Below are 22,804 nucleotides of genomic sequence, written 5' to 3'. Positions count from 1 at the left end.
TAGTTCTGTTCCAAGTACTTAATCCTATGAGAAGGCTCTGAAAATCTTATTGCTCTAAAATAAACATATTATCTGTTTTATGTATTTATTGTTCAGAATGATGGCACAGTGCCATAAAATTCTCCAAGGCAGTTAATGTTATGCCATCCTGAAAAGTATTAAAATAATCACAACTAAGAGACTGGCTGTCTTTGAATTCTAGGGATTTTATACCTCCAGTTTGTTGAAATTGAAAGAGTTCTGACAGCAGTCAGAGTAAAATTCAAGAAAAAAGTTCTTGCAACTGTATTTTTCCCCTTTATTAATATAACTCTCAGTTTTCTAGCAATTATTATTTATAAGTTAAAATCAATTATATATTACTGTATTTTTTTAGCTACCTTTGCTATAATTATGGTATGATGTAATTACAAAATGAAAGTTTATACGATGATGCAAAATATAACTTGAGTGTCACTGCTTTTAATTTTTAGTACAAAAAAAACTATTTATGAGCCACCCAACTTAGGATGAACAGAATTTTAGCTGAAACATTTTGCAACCAATATACTGACAAGACAGACTACTTCAGTGAGCAGTCTTAACTGACATGCATTTAATCTCATATATTGGGTCGATAAAAAACCAACCAACCAACCAAATAAAACCCCAAACCAACAAAAATTCAAACCACAGAAATAAAATCTCAAAATAATAAAAAGAAAACGGGTGTGTGTGTGTGTGTGTGTGGAACTGGAATGTGAGATTTGAATTAATGAGATATGAATTAAGAAAACAGGTCCATTTAATGTTATGTTCAAAGTCATAGGAATCAAAACAGTTTAGATTAGGAAAGCAACAGAATAATATCCATTAAGAAATAAACAGTCATACTGCAGACTTACTGGTGAAAACCAAGCTGTTTATAGGAGCACACAAATGTCTCGAGCACCTGCTACTAACCCAGCCTCCAATTCATGGATAGAAAAATCCAGGTGAAGAAACCCAAACAAAACAAAGCATTTTTTCCAAGTACCAGCTTCAGAAAAACCATTGCTGTGAGCTGACTGATATAGAGAGACAAAGAAAACTTATTCCCCAAGAACAACCCAGATGGAAGTATCCTCACAAAAACTAGAGAGTAAATAAAGGGATATTTCAAGAACACCAATCTCCTTTTCCTGTAGGCTAGGAAAGTTCATTAACCCACATGTCTAAAAATTTTCAAGAATTTTCCTTGTGGCACACCCACACTATCTCCTTCTTATTCATGAAGAGCACCCAAAAAATTGTTGTATGGCAAATAAAAAGCTGTGAATGACTCCAAGCAAATGACAGAATAATTAACATGTTTTGTTTTAAACACAAGTTGTCCTCTCTAAACACAAAATCTACTCCACAACAGTAAGTCATAGTCTGGCCTTGTTTAAAGATGAATAGTGCCACCAAAAAGCTTATATTTCTTAACTTTCTTTACCCTTAAAATACTTGAGGCTATACCACACTTTAATGTTGGAAAAAAAATTTCAGATGAAGCTTGGTAGGTTTTTTTTTCTCAAGACACATTTCGACTCAGCACTGTGGTTCATGGCTGCAGGCAGCCCATAATACCCCTCAGACCTGCCTGTGACCCAGGATTTCAGAACTGATGGCCACAAAAGCCCAGGATGCTGTCGGAAGCACAGCACTGGATTCACATACAAAATTCTCCCTTTTCACACCCTGGTGGCAGCAGCTGTGTGCCAGAAGCCACTGCAACACTACATTGCCAGTAACTAGTTCAATCTTTTGTGTGTGAAGACAGGACACAAAAATTAGGGCAGGGCTCTTAACAGCTATACTTTTCCATTAAATACAATAAACCAACTACTGTTTGCTAACTCAAGAGATCCTAAATATTATAATTATGTATGTCTGTAGAAATAATTATTACTCTCAATTTTTAATTCTGCTCAGCAGGTAATGCTAATGTCTCAAAAGCAATTAAATAAAATTTTTAAAAGAAATTAAAGTAACTAGTTATTCACAAGTAATATTCCCTGGCATAATATAAACAACCTATATCTGTTCATCATCTGATAAGCACATGACTTCATATGTCTTTTCCATTTCTTTTATTTCCATTATTGTATTGTACTACAATTCTTTGCAAAACATTGTATAAGCCATACAGAGTACCATTGTACATATTAACAGTTTGAAATGTACTCAATGACACATTTGACTAAATTCATATGTCTATTTCTAAAATCTTTCAGTTACTGATTTCATATCAGTAACTTTTCTTCCATTATCTGAAATAAGATCTAGTAGTTAATATAAAAAGTACAGCTGCATGAAGCATGAGTTCACATTGATAGCTACAGCTTTATATAGTCTTCAAAAGCTGTTAGGAGTATATTAGCAACAATGTTTATAAAACAGAGGACTTTCTCAGAAGTACATGAGGATCACTAAGAAACAGGGATAACCAAATGCCACGTGAGTAAGGGCACACTGCAGCTGCTGCACTGGGCCACAGCACCAAGAGGTAGAACACACCTACCCGTGTTAATGTGTGAAGGTCACCTACCCAGGAACACAGGTTAGCGAGGGTGCCAAGGTTAGGCAGAGGGAGAGCTGTTCTCAATTTCTCTGCTTCCCCTAAACACCTCACTTGACCTAGAAGCTTGTATTCAACAGAGGGATTCCCCATTTAAGAGTTTAAGGAAAAATTAGAACGAGATAAAATCAGAAATATCCTACAAAAGTGAAAGCAAATTCACTTATCTGAACATTAGGAAGTCATTCTAAGATACTCAAAGATTTTTTTTCTTCTTTTAAGGGACCTTTTGACTCTTTCATTCCTTTCCTGATTTGTGCATTTATTCCCTGCCCTACCCTCTTATCCTTTTTGATAGGAGGAAAAAGAAATAAGATTTTCTTCTTCCCTCCTATCCTGTTATCCGTTTTTCCTGCTAGCATCTATGCATAATGGTACATCATTGCTTTTAGACAGAATTCCCAAGACATTTCATTAGGTATCTCTCTGCCAAAATTTGTGATGTATTTAGACAAAAACGTTTCAAGTCCTGCAACATCACTGCAGAATTCTTATTCCACTATTGAGCGAGGTCACAAACAACTGTCAAATCTATATATTAGCATAAATGTCAAGACTCTTTCTTTAAAAGTTTTTTGCTTTGAAAAAAAGTATTTTACTTGTATGTTAAAGTAAACTCACTGAGATAAGTCAAAGTTAAGTACACAAATACACAAAACATTCCCCCACAAGTGTCCTTAATATAATGCAGTCTCATCAGTAAATATTTTTCTGGAATTTAGAATTCAGAGATTTATTGGTTCCCACACACAGCTATTGTTAAGAGATCTTCAAAGGGCCTGTTTACTAAAACAAGTGCCAATTTTGTTTTCAGTTGCACTCAAAATACCTGCAATACGGGGCAACAATGCTAAGCCAAAGAAGGCCTTTATCAGCTGCAGTTGGAAGTATTGTAAACAAATTTATAAAAAGCACCAGAAGGTTTACACCATACTGTCAGTGTTTCTTTTTCTGACTACACAACTCAGAATATGCAACTAAAGCTTACAATATCTTTAAAAGCATCAGTATCCTATGGCAACAATATAAAAGGTTAACATACATTATCAATCTGTCCTAAAGAGTTTTAAAGCATGCTTTCTCACACTAGTTATGGAGCTGAGCAGCTGCCTATAACTGGGTAGAGCATCCACTAGTGATCTCAGTCTGAAGTTCCTCTAATCCTAAATGTATTCCAATTAAAAAGTTTTGTTGCAGACTCCTATAAGTCCAGGATTTCATCACTTCTTTCCCGTATTGGAGTCTACATCATGGTCACCCTTGAAGGTGTTAATTTGGTTTCAAGAATAAGTTCTTTATATTTAAATATTTTAGAGCAATTTCTGAATGTACTTTGGGAATAATCTCAGTTTGGAAAAAGTTCAACTTCCAAAACAATCTCAACTTCCAACATGTTTCCTACACATGACTGTACCTGCAGATGGGGTGCATCAGGGAAGAGTGATAAATACATGAGAGTTCATACTCAGAAAGGTACCATTCATTATTCTTTAGAAGGCACTGTGTGAGAACAACGAAGATGAGACACATGTAACAATAAAGTCCAGGCACATTTATCAGTTAAAAACCTATAAAAACCTGATACCTGATTCTGTATCTGGTAAGGTCCCCCAAGAATGTCTGAGGATCCATAATCACCTCTAACTGCTGACAGCTAAACTGGTTAAGACGGCCAAGTATTCAAGAATTGCATTTATAAAGAAATCTATCAGATGGGCATAACAGTACACCCTGTCTTAGTGTAAAAATGCATCCAATTTCTTTTTGATATGTTCAAAAGCATCTTTCCCCATATAGTCCATGCGCCCTTCCTCCCATTTTCTCCGTTCATCTTCTGGAGTTGGTTTTGCTGGTTTGAAGTGAATAGACAGCTCTGAAACAATATGTGCAACCTCGTTCTGTGGGAAGAAGAAGAAGAGTGGGAAAACAGTAATTTGGTTTTTCTTTTTTTTAATATTGTGACGTTAAACCTTAAATGATAAACTTCTGCACTGTATACTGCAAGTTAAGACAATGAAATAAACAATATTCAAATGTTCACTCCTGTTTTGATTATGTGACCTCATTTTCCCATGGTTTTACTACTTTCCATGGCATCTTTGAACATATCAAACATTTATTTTACTGATCTTAACTCAGATCTTGGCATACTCAGCAACAATACAATGAAAATCTTACAAATACTGCCTGGTTAGAGTAGAATACCTGCTACAATGAAGAATTTATAATTTACCTGTTCAAATCTTGTCTTTAACAGGCTTTCATGTGAACATACATTTCTAGAATTTTTGGTAATTAGTCTTATTTGAACTCCAGTGAGATCAATATTATTTAGCAGATGTGAGATACATTGTTTAATAAATTAATTCAAAATATGGACACTGTTCATTATACCAACAGCTAGTTAATTTTGAATGACACTCCAAAATTATAAATGCTGGTTCAAAGTCAAGTCATCATAGGTGCACAAATGGAAGACACATTATTAGTGATAATTTCTACCACATAAAAGGAAAACTCTGTCCCCAATTGACCAATGCCAGCAAAAAAAAAGGAACATCCCAACAATTACAACTCGTAATTAAGATGAAAAATAACAAGGGCTAATCAAGGCAGCCACTAAAAACCTGCTTTCAGTACTACTCAAAGAGGTTCATGGGAAAACAACCCATCTCACGTTGTAAACAAAACTGAAACCAACAAGAGCAGCTTTCTAGTGAAGTCTTCACAAATTCAAGGTAAAAACATTTCAGAATAGAATTAATGGGAAGGAATCAATGTCTTAAACTGCCTATATGCCCTGGAATATCCATTACATCTGTGAGTTTGGGGCAGATAAGGCATAGGACTTGTGGAAGACAAAGTAAGGTATTTCAAACAACCAACATGCAGTAAGGTGCGAAGATTTCTTTCTTTATCACTAGCAAGTTTTATCAACAGCTTTGGAAGCCATTACCAAGATCACCAGAATCGTAATGTTTTTAGAAATTAAGAATTTTAGCTGGGGCCCAAACACCCCTGGCTGCACAGGAGCTACAGTTTTGCTTCTCAGTTCTAAAGTATTTCACTACAGTGTTTTGCAATCTTACAAAAAACCTCATTAGGAAAACAGCTGTGCTATGTATCTCACAAATCCTTAACATCCTGTCAACCCCATCAACACCAAGTCTGCCCCTGTTGTCACACTGCCCACATGTACAAGTATCTATAAATGCAGTGCAAGATCACAAAGGAAAGCCTAGTCACTTAGGCTCTTGCATGTTCCCTTCCCACTTGCTTGGAAACATCACTTCAGCAAGTAAAAAAAACCACAACAAAACAAAACACAACAGAACTAACAAACACAAAATACCCAGACAGCTTTGCTTGTGTTAGTATAGGAGAACTAAAATTAACACCATACATTGATTACTCGGAGGTTAGCACAGGAAAACACACATTTAAAAACTCAAAGTTTTGAAAAGAAAACTAGAAAGGTATCACAACACAGTATTGGAAACACTTAAGGAATTACATGGCTAAAAGATTAAGGAATTTATTTGCACATTGCATTATAATTAGTAGAGCTTTCCCAAAATTATGTTGGCAGCAAAGATGCACATGCAGTTATCAACAGATGTTCAATGCACAAAGCTACACGTACCATTTCTGAGGTTTCCTGAAATGCAGGTTGAAATACAGGTTGTTCTGAAGGTCTGTCAGGCTCAGAGGGATGGACGTTAGAATCTCTTGGTTCGACTTCATACACAGGTTGCTAAAATACAGCCACTGAGGTTTTATTAGGAGAATATTTTCTCATAATTTTCTTTTCATGAGAATTCATACAATACAATACAATCACTTTCAGTCTTGGGGGAGGGTAAAGCAATGGATGGGAGGAAAGCAAGGAAGCACATTATCGCCAAGAAGAAAATTCAAGTCACCCAGCTTTAGCTATCAAAAATGGCATTGAATCAAAGCTCTTACTACAATCAATCTAGGATAAATACCTCCAGAGGGCAGCTCATCTCATCCTAAAATAGGTTCAAAGTGGCTCTCATTTTTCAGTGACTACACATACAGCCTGGGAAGCAAGCTTACCATTCATGATTCCTACCGTTCATGAGGCCAAACTTCAACAAGAAAAATCTCATTTCAGGATTACAGCTTGCTCTCACATAAGCTCAAATAAGAAAAGAACAAAGTATTCCAAAACAGTGGTAAAATAGATTGCACAAAATATATTGTCCCTAATATTTGTTTTTGACTGATAGCAAAACATAAATGAGTAGACAGACCCCATTCAAAAGTCTTTTCCCCCAAAACAATCTCACAAGTCTATTGAAGCTGGGCAGCAAAAACTGGAACGATGGTATTCTTAAGTAAGAAGGGAACCAGGCTGTTACTTTCCATTGAATATGGTTTTCTGATAAGCCAATCCTAGTAATTAAAATACTATAGAAATTTTAATGAAACTGCTTTAGGTGAACATGATTTTTTTTTACCCCAAACAAACATCTTGATAATGTGTCCCTATTTAGTTTACTCCTTTCCAATAAAGTCAGATGCATAAGGCATACAAGAAAATACATCATTTGCAAATAAATTATTCTTAAGTTATGGAACTGGAAGGTTTGCAGTTTTCCTTCAGCCCCTTCACACTCATAAGGGAAAGGGAAGAAGGGGGAGGATGCAGGGTGGAAATGGGAAAGGAAAATTAGAGTTTTACTTTATAGAGTAACTACAGCCTAAAGAAGTGAAGGAAAGAACATCTTGAAAGTTGTCTTCATCATTCTAGAGTGTAGTTCACAAATTACAATAGAGATGACATTAGAACACTAATTTTATTTTCTCCCAGTTGTACCATGGTGTAATACAGTTTATCACGCAATATGTAATGACTTACACCTGCAGAGGCATTGTGCTACTATGTCCAACTTAATTCCTGCTTAAAATAAGGAGATTCAGTGCAACAGAAACACACAAATACAAGAAAAGTGACAAAAGAAGCAGAAAGACTGCAATATTAATCAGTGGATTTTTTTCATGGCTCTCCTTTTTGCTCAAGTCACAGAAATTTGAGAAACAGTTTTCTGGGTCAACACTTGTGGGGAAAAAACTTTCTGCAGAGGAATGATAGAAAGGATTCTAGTTTTAAACATAAAAAAAAGGTATTAATTCACAAAAATATTAATATTAAAAAAATTACTTTGGTATCAGATTTTTTTACATTACATTTGATTAAGTATTTAACAACTTTGAATAAACAACCTCTTTCTAAAATGCAAAGCAAACTCTTTCAACTTCCAGACACATCATACATGCATAACTGAAGATTAAAGATAATAAATAGGCTTTAGATTATTTTTAATGCTAGTGAGAAAATTCAATCACTACAGCTAAATTGAAGATACCATTTTCCAGATCAGAAGCATAATGAAAGAATCTCCTCTTAGTATATAATTTGACTTTGTTTCTGCATATAATAATATACAACACACTCACAGCTTTGAAAGCAAGTTCCTCGGGTGAGCATGCTGTGGGATTTACTTCATTTGTCTGCTCTGGGAGCTCAGGCTTTTGTAGAGAGCTGGCCATGTAAGGACTGACCTTCTTCAGGGTAACTTCAACTCCATTGAAAGCATGCTAATGAAAACAAGAACATCTCACCACTGAAACACATTTTTTCAGGACGGCAATAACTTATTTACAACAGTTGCACCTCCTTAGGAGGTTTTCATAATTGAAAGAATAACTTAATGCAAAACAAGTATGTGGTCCTAGATTTAGAGCATGCTGCAGTTTAAGTTTTTGCTTTTTTTGCACTCGTAAGTACACCAGCATTATGAGGTAAATCTAACAGGTATTTCCACCTTCAATTACCATAGCTGAAATATTTCTTTAATACACAATGCCTTAAAAATTAAAGCAAATTAAAGTATAAGATCAAAAACTACCTATTCCTTCCTCTGCTTTCCAATTTGTCATGAGGTTAACAAGCCAAATTATTCTCTGGGGCTTTGATGGTAAACATTCAACTGATCTTAAGAGGACTATGCAATTAGTTCAATTATGTTAATAATTTAATATTACAAGACATTAAGACAATATTTGCATATGCATAAATGGGATCTAATTTGTCAAGTCTGGATACAAAATTAAAAATTGTACTTCTACACATTTATTTATGCTACTGGTCTCTAAGAAATTATCTATTTATAAACAGATTTTTTTATTCTATTCGTGAAAAGCACACTGCTGCATTTCCTTTGGGAAAAAAAAAAGCATAGAGATCAATAAATGTTTGATGACATAGGAGTACTGTACATAACATCTTAAATGCAATTAACGCTGCTTTTGAAACCTGATTTATTTGTTATGATCTCATACAACAAGTTATAATGTAGTTCTGAAAAGGTAAATTTTATTACAGTTCAAGACCTAGTTAGATGGTCTATATCAATTTAGCTACAAGAAAAACAAAAGTCTGTTTGTTTCATGGGCCAGATTATCCCTTCTCTGGCTAATTTGTATCATATTCTGTATGCACATACATTACCATAAAAACTTTATCAATAAAGAAGATGGCTGCAGGATATCTTGGGAAAGCAGATAGTGCAAGAAATCCTTCCTAAATGGCTACTTTGGACACTTCTACTACCAACCAACAGATACTAAGTTTTCCCATACATATTGGAATTGCATGGCAAGGTTTTAGTAGCAGGGTGATTCCAGGAGTAGATTCTGTGAGAAGCTCCTAGAAGCTTCCCCCAAACCCAGTGGAGCCAATGCCAGCTGGCTACTAAATGGACCTGTCACTGGCCAAGGCCAAGCTCATCAGTGATGGTGGTAGTGTCTTTGGGATAATGAAATTTAAGAAGGAGGAAAACCCTCCTTAAAAGAAGGAGGAAGGAGTTTCCTTGCAACTGGACAGAGAGAGGAGTGAGAAGATGTGTGAGTAACAACCCTGCATGCACTAGGGTCACCAAAGAACAAAGGGGAAGAGGCGCTCCAGGTGCCAGAGCAGAGACAGCCCTGCATCCCACGGTGCATCAGGATGTCCTTCTGTAGCCCATGGAGGTCCATGGTGGAGTATGGATCCACCTGCACCCCACGGTGGACCCCACACCACAGCAGGTTGTGTGAAGGAGGCTGTGACCCCATGGAAAGCCCACGGGGGAGAAGGCTTCTGGCAGGACCACTGGGCCTATGAAGAAAGGATCCTGCAGTGGAGCAGGTTTGCTGCCAGGACTTGTGACTCCATAGGGGACCCACACTGGACAGGCAATCCCTGAGGGACTGCATCCCACAACTCATGGGAAGGACTCATGTTGGGAAAGTCCATGAAGGACTGTCTCCCATGGGAGGGACTGGAGCAGGGAAAGAGTGTGAGGAATTCAAGCTCTGAGGAGGAGGAAGGAGCAGCAGAGACAACATGTAATGAACTGACCACAGTCCTTATTCCCCATCCCCATGTGCCATCGGTGGGGGTGGGGGGAGTCAGAGAAAACAGAGTTGAACCTAGGAAGAATTGAGGGATTAAGGTCGGTGTTCCAAATTTGGGGTTATTTCTTGTTACTCTACTCTGATTTGATTGGTAATTGGTAAATTTTATCTAGTCTGATTTAAATTGGTAGATTTGATTAATTTCCTGAAGTTCAACCTGTTTCACCCTTGATGGTACCTGGTGAGAGATATCTCCCTATCCTTATCCCAACCCATGAGCCTTTCCTTACATTTTCTCTCCCCTGTCCATCTTAGAAGGAGAGTGATAGAGTGGCTTTGGTGGGCACTTGGAATCCAGCCAGAGTCAGCCCACCACATCATATAATTTCTTCCTTTACCAATTTTTAGAATTTTTGGTTTTGATTCCAACATATTCCCACTAACTCCTTCTCAGTTACCTTGCATTCCTCAGATTCTGATTCTTCCATCTTTTGAAGTTTTTCCAACAAAGGCAATATACTGGCACTGTATATATTCCACCAGAGGGCAAGAAATGACAGTTGATGAAAAGATCCAGAGGTGGTTCCATCCTGCATAACTCTCTTTGTTTGAAGGTTGTATTTGTAGTTCCAGGGTTTTGTTGCTCCCAAGAAGTGAACAACTTTGGCATCTCTACCAAAACTGTAGAGATCAAATAAAAAGGTCTATGCAAAAAAATTTTTTAGCTTATATAAAGTTCTAGAATAAACATGCTTACAGGTGAGGTAATTTAACATTTTGCAACAGTAACACATTTGAGATTATATGTAGTAATATTTTGTTTCTATCTTCCTGGTTTAATTCATCTTGTTTAACATACAGAAAACAAAAAGTTATATTGCCATTTGCTTCCAGCTGCTAATTCTAGTAGAAAAGTTCATGAAGGAAACTGACAGGCTCATGCAGTACTATTTCCAGTCCTCCTTCATGCTCTATTCACAAACAAATACATATCACTTCAAATATTTAATCACCAAAATTGGGTATTACTGATCCCATATTAAAAATTACTAATAAATATTAATACACTGGCCTAAGTTCATCTTCCAGTAAGAGTGTATTGTGCAACTGGAACAGAAATTCACAACACCCTAAATCCAACTTGCCCTTTATCAGATAACATTCTCAACTGTGCTGTCTGGAATCATATAATTAGTAGCACAAATTTCATTTCATAGAAGGACCTAAGGACTGGCTCAAAAAGTTTAAGCAATGCCAATTGTTTCTCTAATAAATTACTTGAGAACAAAGGAACAAGCTTAAAAGTAAACTTGTAAACTAGTAAACTAATACCAAAGTAATTATATTTTGTCAAAATGAAAGAAGCTTCTTTGGAAGAGCATAAAAGACAGTGTAGCCAACTCTGGGACTCTCTCTATGTCCAGACATTCACATCAAATTTAAGCTTCTATTGCATGGTTTCTATATAAGATCATTTGTGATACTGTAATTTATAATTAACACAATATGTCATTATTAATCTCTCTTACAAAAGGATGTTCTTTAACAAACTACAGAGCTTAACAGTTACTTACTGATTGAAAGCAGGAACATAGGTGTATACAGAGCTGCTGCTCAGGTTGTAGAGGAAAGGCAAGTGTTTGCCAATATCTGCTGTTGCCCAGTTGCTGAAGAAGCTGTTCAACAAGCCTTGATCACCTCCTAAAGAATACATAAAACAGTATTACCATAATATATGTACACTCAAATTTGTATCAAAATTTGGATAGGAGTGAGACTGGGGACTAAGATTGGTGTGTTCATGGGACTCCAACTTGGACTTGAAAACATGGCCATATGAGCAGGTACAAGTGAATACCTGATTCACTCTGATGCAAGCTCAGTGTAAATGAAGTCCTATTATAATATAAGAAGGAAGGAATAGTGTCTGGTCTCCTTCAGAGCAGAAGACTGAAGATCAGATGTATTTCTGTCTCCTAAGCCAGACAGCAAAACTAACTGGGCAAGACTCAGACATAATGTCTCTTCAGTGCCATTTTCTGGGAAGCACAGTCCAGAGTGAGTCAACAGGTCTTAAATACAGTCTAAAAGGCAAAGTTCTGCACCTTAAATTCTTATAGAGAGCCCAGAGAACTCCTGCCTTCCCCTATTCTGCCTGAATAGAGGAAGCATGGAAACTGTCTTGCACTTCATTCCTTACGCCTTCTTGCTCCTTACCATCAAAGCTGCCATGTTCAGCAGCAAACTGGAGCAGCAGGTTGTAAGTCTTCAGGGAGGGCTGGAACACAAAGACACCACTATTGAAGCAGTCAGGCCAGCCAGAATCAGGAGCTGCAGAAAACTCTTCTCGATCAAACAACTCATCAACATTGCAAAGTACCTTAGAGAAAGTAGGAAAAGATGAAAAAAATGTTTGTCTAGAGCAAACATTGTCAAATTAGTACCAATGGAGTAAATTGATAGTTTGGCCTAGTACATGGCTTGCAGAGCATAAAAGCAGTGCCATTGTAAAATATGCTAGAGGTCAGAACCTTTATTTTTGATATAATAAGGCAACATTAATTGTAATTCTCCATGATTTCTCTGATAAAATGCAAAGCCTGTGAAATTATTTCATGAAGCTTGGAGACCATCCAAGGTCCCTTTAAATATTATACCATGAAAACACACTATTTCCTTCTTTCTTAACTCACCTTTCCATAGTCCATTATTTTTGATAACTACAACAGAACTGAATGAAAATTGGGAATCTAAATCATTTTAGTAAGCAACAGACTGAATAAAGGTAGTAGAAAATCTGTCTCTTGCTGCCAGTTTTCTGATGTAACTTAAGTTCAGAGATTTGCTTTTCTGTTTTCTTTTAAGCTTCACAAGGAAGTGGGAAAATCAATCAGGTTAAGGAAGAGATAAAGTTTGTGGAAAGATAGCTATGCAGTCAGTGAAAGTCAGGACCCCCACCTTTCACAGCCACTGTGAAAAACAGAAGAAAATCTTTTACAAGTAAAATTACTTAATTTAATTTTTTAAAAAGACAAAAATTTGCCTTCCTCCTTTAACATTAATGTAAAGCAAGAAATCATAAGCATTCCTCCTCAAGAAGAACTTAATTTGCTTTCTAATTCAAATACAATCCTATTAAATTAAAATCATGCCAGTCTTTCAGAGTGAGCCATGAAAGCACAAGGGAAGGCTGACATGATTGTCCTCACCAAAATTATGACCATTTTTATCTCTATACATCTAAAAACTAAAAAAAAAAAAAAATAATTAATATTTGGAACTTCTTTTTTTTTTTTTTCTATTTTAAAATCATCCTCCCTTTCTGACAGAATAATTCCAAACAAAAGTATTTGAGAGAGATCTATTTTAAACTTCTGTCAGAAGACCCAGTACATAGAGTTTGTGATCTCTTTTGAGGACAGTCCTGAGGCTACTCTCCAAACTGAATTTATTTTTATGCAGCCAGCACAACTGTGAGAAATAGCTAAAACGTGCCGGGATGGAGCTCCTGCGACCTTGTGACTGCCAGCAAATCTGGTCACTTCACAGGCCTGAAGGCTGCCTGGCAAGGAAGCATCCCACAATCAGAGACGGACACAAATGTTTCCATGGCTCCCTCTCCACTCACCAAAGTGTCTGCATCCATGAAGACACATTTGCTGTAATGAGTAAGTGTCCAACAATGAAGCTTAGTGAAGGTTACACCCAGTTCTGGCCTCTGCATCAGAGCCAAATGGACTGAGTCAGCACTGTCAAGCACATCCACCTCGATCACGTCATCAAATACACTGCTGAGGACTGACCTACCAGAGAGAGCAGTGGAGACAAGGAAGGGGATTTAGACAAATTCATCAGAGTTCACTTCAGGCATGAAAACAGTGACACACAGCATGACATTAATTATGACAATAACCAAAGCTAGATTGAGTGCTTAGAGTAAGAAGTCAGAAGAGAAAAAGCCTTTGGAAACAGCCTACTGGAGAGGCAGCTATTAGGCCATAAACATTGTCTCCTCCACTATGGGGGCCAGCACATCTCAAAAGTGAGAGCTGCTGTTTGAAGGAAAAAACAATCCTTATTCTAGTCACTTATCTCCTATGGAAACACCAACAGAAATTAAAGCAGCATTCATCCTGCACAATTGATTCCAAAGAACAGCACCATATCGTGTCCCCTCTGCATTTTACAGGATGAAACATGCACTGCCAGCACACTCATTTGTACCTATTGTGCCCAAGTAAACACTGCTTCAAAACTGCACCTTGTATAAGGTGCATATATACTTGCTCACCATGTATAGTTCCTCAGTATTATGCAGCATCTCAAATGAGACTTTAAGCTAAACATATTTTTTTCTGTGCATGTATTTCATGGGAATTCTATAGGTAACACCAAAGTAGCTAGTTTTCCTTCTAGAAGCAAGAAAAAGAAGTCTTTAAAACACAGCTTATTTACTTACACTAGACGATTATAATCTAAGTCATCAATGCCTCACAAAACACAGAAAAAGAAAGCCTGTGCTGTTTGAAGTCTAGATATCAGGGTCATTAGCTTTTGCCTGATTGATCTTCAAGGAACAGGAACTAACTGGCAAAGAACTAAATGAAGTACAGATTATTAGAAGTTTATTTCAGTGATCTGCTTTTTTTTTCTTTTTAATGTTATCCTTGATTTAAAATATATATTATAAATGCTTTTCTTCCCACTCAACGGACATGAAAAGAATTATAGACTTAGTATCCACCCATGCATCAAATGGATACAGTATTCCCTCAGGAATACAGTGCTCTGACAATGTCTATACTTCAAAAGTCTGTAAAAAAAAGATTTTTGTGCATCCAGTCACAGCAAAAATGTGAAAATTTACTTCTTGAGCCAGATGCATTGCAAATACCTTCACATAGCACACAGAAAACAGGAGCTTGCACACTTCCTAAGACACAGCAGAACTAAGAGTTTAAGTTGCTATGGCATGGCATGCCTTTTAACAAGTGTCACGGCCCTCCAAATAACAGGGCTTGAGTTCAGACTTAATAAGATTTCTGTAAATGCTATTCTGCAGTGCCTGTAGAATCACAACACAAATTGCAAAGTGATTTATACAAAAAAGCAAAAAAACGCTAATTTCTTATCATGATAGCTGTGCACCAATATTTTAGAGAACATTAGTGTGGTGAAATTGAGCCCGTAGGTTTATGGAGAGTTCTGATGTCACAGCTGGTTATGTATCTTCCTCTAAGAGAGAAAAAACTGGAAGAAAAACAAGAGTAGTGCAAGACACTAAAAGCTTAATTACAAATTTTCAGCTTCTCAATTATAAGACAAATTCCAGCCACAAGCTCTACTTCTGCAAGTGAATTCTTAGTAGGCTTAGGAGCTTATAATGGATGTTATTTGAAACTCCTCTTAGAAATCATTAGCCAAGAGGGAAGTTCTAGGCATAATGCTGTGAAATCCACAGAAACCTATTAAAATCTTTCAAGCTGTTGCTTATTCTTTCACTATTTAAATCTCCAAATGCACATTCATACTTACCTCATCCCACTGGAAACCTCTGGAGTAATTAGAACTGCCAATTTTCTGGATGTCTTATGATTCCTCAATGACTGTCCAAGAACAAGAGCACCTTGACAGTACACATCATCAGTAGCAAGGGTCACAAAGGCTTGATCTGTTACTGAAAAAAAATACTCAGAAGAGTCACTTTACATCTTTAAAGTAAGCCCTTTTAGCTTGCTCCCTTCTCCTCCAGATAAACAACAATCTGTGGCTTATAAAAACCACACTGTGATTATAACAACCATTCCTGTGATAAGACTCCCCTCAAAAGTCACAATTGAATAGAAAACCCAGTGAATGTGAATGCAGAATGTATGTTTCTGATTTTTATTATTTTTGTTTGCCTGATTTACACAATAGCAGGTATAAAATTTTTGCACTAGCCTTAAACAGATAATTCCCTAGGTCTTACTGCCGAAACACAATGTCAGTCAAAAAAGCTGATCTGTACATATTTAGATTTTATATTTAATGAACATAGTATAATACAACCAACAAGGAAAATGTTCTTGTTTATACAGTGCCAAAAGCTAAGGAAAAGAACAAGATGTTGAGTATTAGCCAGAAATGTTCTTTCCACAATGCCATTGAATCAACCCAACATTATTTTTGCTCTGCCTTCTTTGTACTGGGGTACCTGGTGCTGGCTGAACAAGTGCAGAGAAATTCCTACCAAGATCAGTACACCTCCCAGAAGCTGAGAATTCCTACATCAAGTAACTCCAGGGAATTTAGAAGGGTTCCTTATTGTCAGGAAACACATGAGGAAACAAGTTGCAATAAAAAAGAAAGCAACCTACACTCCTGCGTAACAGGAGAAAATGTCTTTTGTAAAGACACCACTCCTGTGGCATGATCATAAGGGGCTGCTTCTTCAGCTCTGCCCTGTGACAGAACCACCACTGTCAGAGCTTTCGTGGGGAGAACCCATAACTCAACAAGGTGAACAGCCTCCTTGGAGCAGAAGGATGATACACACTAGGCTGCAAAATTAACCAGAACAAGATGAGCAGGTCACACAGATGAAGGGGAATTCCACTGAGCTTGACTGAAACTTCAATAAACACTTGTGTTAAAATACTTGTTTAGAACCACCATCATCTTAAGGGACAGGCAATTGCATTAAATCAATTAAAACAACCAAACAATACCAACATAAACAACCTGTCATACAGTTTCCAGGGTCTGTGAGAAACACTAGGAAAGAATCTCACAGAATTAGTTGCAGAGAACTCAACAAATGACCTCATGTCTGCCTCAGCCAGAGGCTGCCAAAATGAATGAGCCCCTAACTGCCATCGAGTTATGCAGTAAAGTATGGTTGATGCCCATGATAAGCTAACAGATACTAAGCATTTTTATTTTTCACATCCTCCAAATCCAGAACAAAACACAGGCCCACTGTTGTGCTGGCTTTTCCCCCTACTTTTTCACTTATTTCCAGCCAGCCAGCTTCATCTCAAGCACACGTACCTTATATTTGCTGACATTGCCACACATCCCTGCAACTCAGGAGAATCACAGAAAGTGTCAGACTTGGCCAAAAAAACCCCAAATAATCCATCCAAACTTAAAATAGTTTGCATAACTCACAGCTGAGTAAACTCCAGTAAAACTTCTAATCACAATTTCCAGACAAAGCAAATGAAGAATTGAACTTTCGAATGTCCCATTATAATAACAGCTCAAGCCAATTATAGGTATTCCAGAAATCAGTGAATAAGGAGTTGTTTTAAAACAACAGATATTAAGTAAACTGCTCCTACTGCAGTTTTCCCAGAGGGTTAAAGGAATAAATATAAGCATCCCTAAAAATCAATGTAAACCAGAAAACTGCTGAAGGCTACCTCAGAAAAAAATTATTCTGAAAAGATGCAAAAGGTCAGGAAAGCAAAGGAGTTATGTGTTAGACAACAAGCATCTTCAGCCAAAGAAAGGTAATAAAACAACTACTGAGAGGAATGTGGGAGTTAGGTTAATATATAAAAAAAACAAATTGTGAAATGAGTGGGAGTTCCAATCTTAAAATACAGTTTAAAATAACAACACAAAATTGAGCACAATCTTCACATGACTTTTCCAAATTCTTCTGGCTACAGAAGCTGAATCTTTACTTAAGTAATACATAGAAAATACACAAACTGCTCATTAAATGGTTCAGCAAACTGGTATGGAAAATTACCACATCCTCCAAATGCTTTCTTGCCCTGTACCTCTGTGGTCATAACCACAAGGAAGCAAACTGCCAAACAACTGCTGCTTCCAAGAAACTCTTGCTGATACCTCACAAAGCACAGAAACTAAGGGTCTGTTTTGAGAATCAGATGTGGGATACATGTTACAGCCTTCTTAATACAGTGAACCATCATAGAGATAATTGAATAGATAATCAAACTATTGACTGAAAATATTTAACATTAAAATGTTTCTGGTGTTAAGAGAGAAGCAAATCCTAATGATTTTAAAATCATACAGCGGCATCACTAATTCATTAAGGATCCATTAGGGGATTAAAATAAAAATTTTTTATCATTACTTTTCCTTTCATCTAATCCTTGCTTTCAAGAAAGAAGTGTTATTTATCTTGCCTTGTTTATAAAATTCTTGGGAATATAGCCTAATAAGTAAACATTTTATTTTTATAACTGAAAGTAAGGGTCAGGTTTTCATATACATTTTTGGAAGTAAATGGTTTACCTGAAAGTTTCCATTTAGCTGACACATTAAATCTACTGTACACAGAGTTTCACTCACTGACTTTAAAAGAGCAAATCTAATTTTGAAAGCCAGAGGTGTAGATATTTAAATTTATTGCAACTGTTTTTTGGTGGTTTTTGGGGGGTTTTTTTGGTGGTTTTTTTTTTTGGTTTTGGTTGTTGGTTTTTTTTTTTGGGGGGGGGGGGTTGTGGTTTTTTTGGGTTTTGTTTTTTTTTTTGTTTTTTTGTTTTTTTTTTTTTTTGAAGCGTCAAGGAGACCGGTAAGCATATCTTTCATTTTTAATTCTTTGTGCTGAATGACAATAAGATTTTTTGTGGACAACACCTACTATTTAGGCTATTAAGTTTTCAAACAAATTGTTTTCAAGTTGCAGATCCTTATGGCTATTACAATACCACTGGCTATAAGTGAACTATGAGAAAAGAAAGTGTTTTTTTTAGAATCCCATTAAAACTCTGTCATATGAATTTATAAATCTGATCATTTGTCTTGCCTGGATTACCACAAAGCACATAATGATGCAAATTGAGAAGTCATTATCATCAGTAGTGTCACCTCAGTTTTATTACCTAACAATATTTTCTTAGGATCTTTGTCAAAGAATTCACTAACTGAGTTATTCTGGAATCTGCTCTGCAGCTGCACAGAAGAGACAGCAAAAGTAATGTGAACCACTACAGTCAGGGTCATCTTATGTGGAACTTGTAACAGCTTTTTTAGCCAAGATCACAACTTTTATGCTACTTATTCAAAGAAGTAATAACTATGACACTGCCAGAGGCAAAATTCTTTGACAGGCGTGGAAACTAATTCTAGGGCACTTAAAAGCTTTATTTAGAATACGAACAGAGCAAACAGACAGGGTGGTGCTCACTTTCACGTTCAAAGAGAAAAAGAGAATTAAAAAACACCAGATACCCATTTTGAGAATCAGGAGTGACTGATAATAACAAGCTCCAAGTGACCCAAGTGCACTTTCCAATGTCAAGACAAGTTTAAGTAGGGTAGGGAGGTTTTTTTCATAATCCATTAGACATACCTTTTAAATTATATTTTTATATTTCCTCAGATAGACAGAGGAATGATAAATTTAGTTCAGCTGTAGCTCCTAATTAACAATTCAAATTTGCCAAGCCTCCCACTGCAAAATGGCAACAGGAGACCAGATACTCCTATGTTATGATTTTCCTGTAAGAACATTCTAAATTACACATTGTCATCTTATGCATAAAAATAAGAGCAGATAAATCAATAGCTAAAAGTCTCCAGCAGGCTGGTTAGGTCCCCAGTGCCATTCATACTAACCAATATTGTACAACTACTTTCCTAAATTCCTCCCTGATACCATCTGTTGCTCTCTTGTCACCTCCCCTCTTCTACTCCAGAGACAATCTGTGGGACGAGCGGGCTGCAGCCTCGACCTTTACCCACTGAGCCAAGCACCTCTCTGAAATCCCAGGTGACAATGACACAGCTCCAGATCACAGCACATTTCCTGACACCAATTCTGTTACTCCCTCTCCCACACGAAGGATTCTATGGATCTTCCCCCAGAAACACCCCGTGAAGGTGTGTTAGACTGCTAAAAAGAGAACACAAGCTGTAGGCTTCTCACTTCTCTGGCCTAACAAGGCCATATCCTGGAATGAAAAGCTCTGCTCCTCCTGACACCCACAACCTTATAAGCAATCAAGAAATATTTTATTACAAGTAGATAAAATGAACAATAGTGTCAGACAATAACCTGAGTCAGAGCCCTATCAAAAGTTATTATGCAAGTTTCCAGCAAAGAGGCAGTTCTTGCCCTAGTAAACAAATGACAGCTGGCAGTTTTAATTCCCATGCTTTCTTCGACCCAATAGTAGAAACATTGATGTTACTAATGAAGATAAACAAGAAACGCTTTACACAGACCTTTTGATAACAGAATTTAAATTGACATTCAATGGCATACAATATTTCTCTTGGCCTAATAAAGTTCTGCCTCATTCAAAACCAGATTCTCTCTTATTAAAACAATACTGAAGTTTAGTAGGCAGAATTACTGCTCTTGTGTTGGAAGAGCACTTGATTCCAGTTCTTTGTAGATTTTATTATGTGTCTTTCAGTTAAAAACCTACATTCTGCTTCAAGACTCTGCAATGTTGTTATTCAACAGATGGTAAATGATCTTCATGAAAACTCAAATGCAACAATATCATAAGATGCAAACAAGCCTAACACATAACACTCAAAACTAGTCCCAAAACAGTAATACACCAGTTTGAAAATTAGTAATAATTGGTAATAATTATTAGAAATAGTTGCTTAAGAAATCCAGAGCCAGCACAGGGGACTTCATGGTACATATCAAGTTAGATATTTCCAGTTTTTCCATACCTTCCTTTCAACCAAAAGAAAAAATCAAATAAAAAAAATCAAAAAACCAAACCAACCAAACAAAAAACCCTCAACCAAATGAAACTACAATGCTCTAATCCTTTCATTTGCAGATTCACTTTCTGCATCTTCCCAGTGCTGAAGTGCCACATAGATGAATTCAAACTTGGGATCCATCAGACTGATAGATAACTGACACCCTTCAAATGGTTCAGTAAACCAAGATTTGTGGGAGCTGCTGCTCCCAAAACTGAGAAAAAAAAGTTGTGTATGTTCAAGAGCCAGAACAGCACCTGCACCTACCCCCTGTGATTACCCTAAAACCAGCACCTCATGGCTTTAAGGATAACTCATTAAGACCAACACCACTGCTGTGCAAGAAGGGGCATGAGAAAGGTTTCTCGGAATCTGTCTTAGATTGAGACAGCCAGCCCCAGCCTGTCACCCTGGGGATCCACCAGGAAAGCATGCAGAGACCCAAGCAGGCCAAGCTGTACATACAAGCAGAATACGTAAATGAGTTCCCCTATTTCCTCCACCACCCAGACAGTTAAAATCCTCCTCTGGAGCTGCTCATTAAAGCACAGCACTCTGCTGATAAGAAAGCACCAGAGACCCTCGCCCGCACCGGGACATGATATGAGAAGGGCAAAATCCCCGGGGGGCTCCAGGCTGCGCTGCCGATCGTCCCCGTCAGCCCCGAGGGGCTGCTCACGGCAAGCCGGGCAGGGTGCTGCGGGATGGGGGTACTCACCGGACATGCTGGGCAGGCGGGGGCCGGCCGGGCCGGGCCGGGCAGGGCAGGGCTCGGTCCGCGGCACCCACCGCTCCGGCCGCCTCACCTGCAGGCGGGAGGGCCGCTAAACCGCGCAATGGGATTAACCTCCTTCCTGCTGGAGGCAGTGGCAGGTGAATTACATTCGCAGGGACTCCTGCGCAGCAGCAGAGAAAAGGCATTAGCGGCGGAGACCATGGCGGGGGGGTTGGTACGACCCACCCCGCCCCCGCTCCGGGCGCTGGCTTTACTGCGGGAAGGGCACGCTCCCGCCGCCCGCTCCCTGCCCCGCAGCGCTCCGCTCCCGACCGGCCACAGCCCGGAGCTCGGCCCGGCACCTCTCCCTGGACACGCACAGCCCAGTGGTCAGCCCGACATGGGCACAGACCGGAGCTCGGCCCGGCCCCTCAGCCCAACACGGGCCCGCAGCTGCCCCGCGCCGGGCGCGGCTCCTCCAGCAGAAGCGGCGCTCCCGCTCCATTGGCCGACCGCGCGGCTGCGCCCACCCCGGGATGGGAGAGAGCCTCGCTCCCCTTCCTCCTGTTCCCTCCCGTCCCGTTCCGTCCCCTGCCCGATGCTCTGGGTGCCCTCCGGGTTGCAGCCGCTGTGACAAAGCCTCCCCTGCACGCACAAGTATCTGTAGAACCCGTGAAGAAGGGACACAGGTTGGGGAGACTCTGCCGCGCAGCGCCCAGAGGAAAACACCAACCTCTGTGATGGTGAAGGTGGCAGAGCGTGGAAAAAGGTCTCACAGCATGAGTAGGGTGATTCCAGCGTGGCATGTGGTCACAAAGATACACGGGATTCACCGTGAATGAAGGGAGTCTACTCCTAACTGCCTGGTGCCATCGTAAGCCCTACAGATACTCACGTTCTGATAACTTGTCACGCAGATAAGCAAGGAGACGTTCTCAGTGTTAAGGAAGCTCATGCTATTCAGAGGGCTGTAAATATTTTCACAAGTGCATAAATAAATGCACATTTACTTGCACAGTATGCTTTTGCCACTAGCTTAGAAGTCATGTAATTGTGATGTAATTCAGCCTTACTCTGCAAGGTAATTTTAGGCTGATGTGGTTCAGCCGAAGCATTTTTGTGTCAAAATGTGCTGTGAACATCAGTATCTATGTAGCAGAGGGCAATAACTTTCAGGTAGTGTGCCACTGAGAAAAAATGCCTAGTGGTACCACTCAGCTATTTAAAACTTCATTTCCAACAATTTGCAAGAGATTGCCACTCCAAGCTGCAGCATTTGTTCTCTCACAGCCTGGAAGAATCCTAAAGGTCCACTGGAGAAGAGGGTGTCATTGCTCTGTAGTAATGGTGAGGTGTTTAAAGGAAGGAAGGACGGACTTAAACACATAGGA

At 38.4% G+C, this 22,804-nt stretch overlaps 1 protein-coding gene across 2 annotated transcripts; it reads right to left on the bottom strand.

Moving 5' to 3' along the window:
- Positions 1-2,087: 2,087 nt before the first annotated feature.
- GYG2 (glycogenin 2) lies at positions 2,088-22,219 on the bottom strand. Of its 2 annotated transcripts, none has more exons than XM_053971908.1 (9): positions 22,147-22,219; positions 15,542-15,683; positions 13,635-13,809; positions 12,224-12,386; positions 11,581-11,707; positions 10,465-10,687; positions 8,066-8,206; positions 6,225-6,335; positions 2,088-4,479 (listed from the first exon to the last, which is right to left on the bottom strand). In XM_053971908.1, exons 1-9 carry the CDS (start codon positions 22,217-22,219, stop codon positions 4,318-4,320), a joined length of 1,317 nt encoding a protein of 438 aa, XP_053827883.1. In that variant the 3' UTR covers positions 2,088-4,317. The 2 variants fall into 2 exon arrangements, with proteins under 2 accessions (XP_053827883.1, XP_053827882.1); XM_053971907.1 differs by lacking the exon at positions 22,147-22,219 and adding an exon at positions 21,417-21,659.
- Between the last annotated feature and the right edge of the window lie 585 nt (positions 22,220-22,804).

Source organism: Vidua macroura, chromosome 2 (assembly GCF_024509145.1).
Source record: "Vidua macroura isolate BioBank_ID:100142 chromosome 2, ASM2450914v1, whole genome shotgun sequence".
Classification (NCBI taxonomy): Eukaryota; Metazoa; Chordata; class Aves; order Passeriformes; family Viduidae; genus Vidua; species Vidua macroura.
This window is presented reverse-complemented; position numbering and strand designations above follow the sequence as displayed.

What these genes read in the sequence shown, in the direction of transcription:
- GYG2 (XM_053971908.1), bottom strand. Translation starts at nt 22,219, where the DNA reads ATGCCACGCTGGAATCACCCTACTCATGCTGTGAGACCTTTTTCCACG. An exon ending in TGAACATGGCAGCTTTGATG is followed by an intron (nt 11,708 to 12,223) that starts GTAAGGAGCAAG and finishes TGTATTCTTTAG; the next exon opens with GAGGTGATCAAGGCTTGTTG. An exon ending in TTCAGGAAACCTCAGAAATG is followed by an intron (nt 4,480 to 6,224) that starts GTACGTGTAGCT and finishes TTCTTCCCACAG; the next exon opens with AACGAGGTTGCACATATTGT.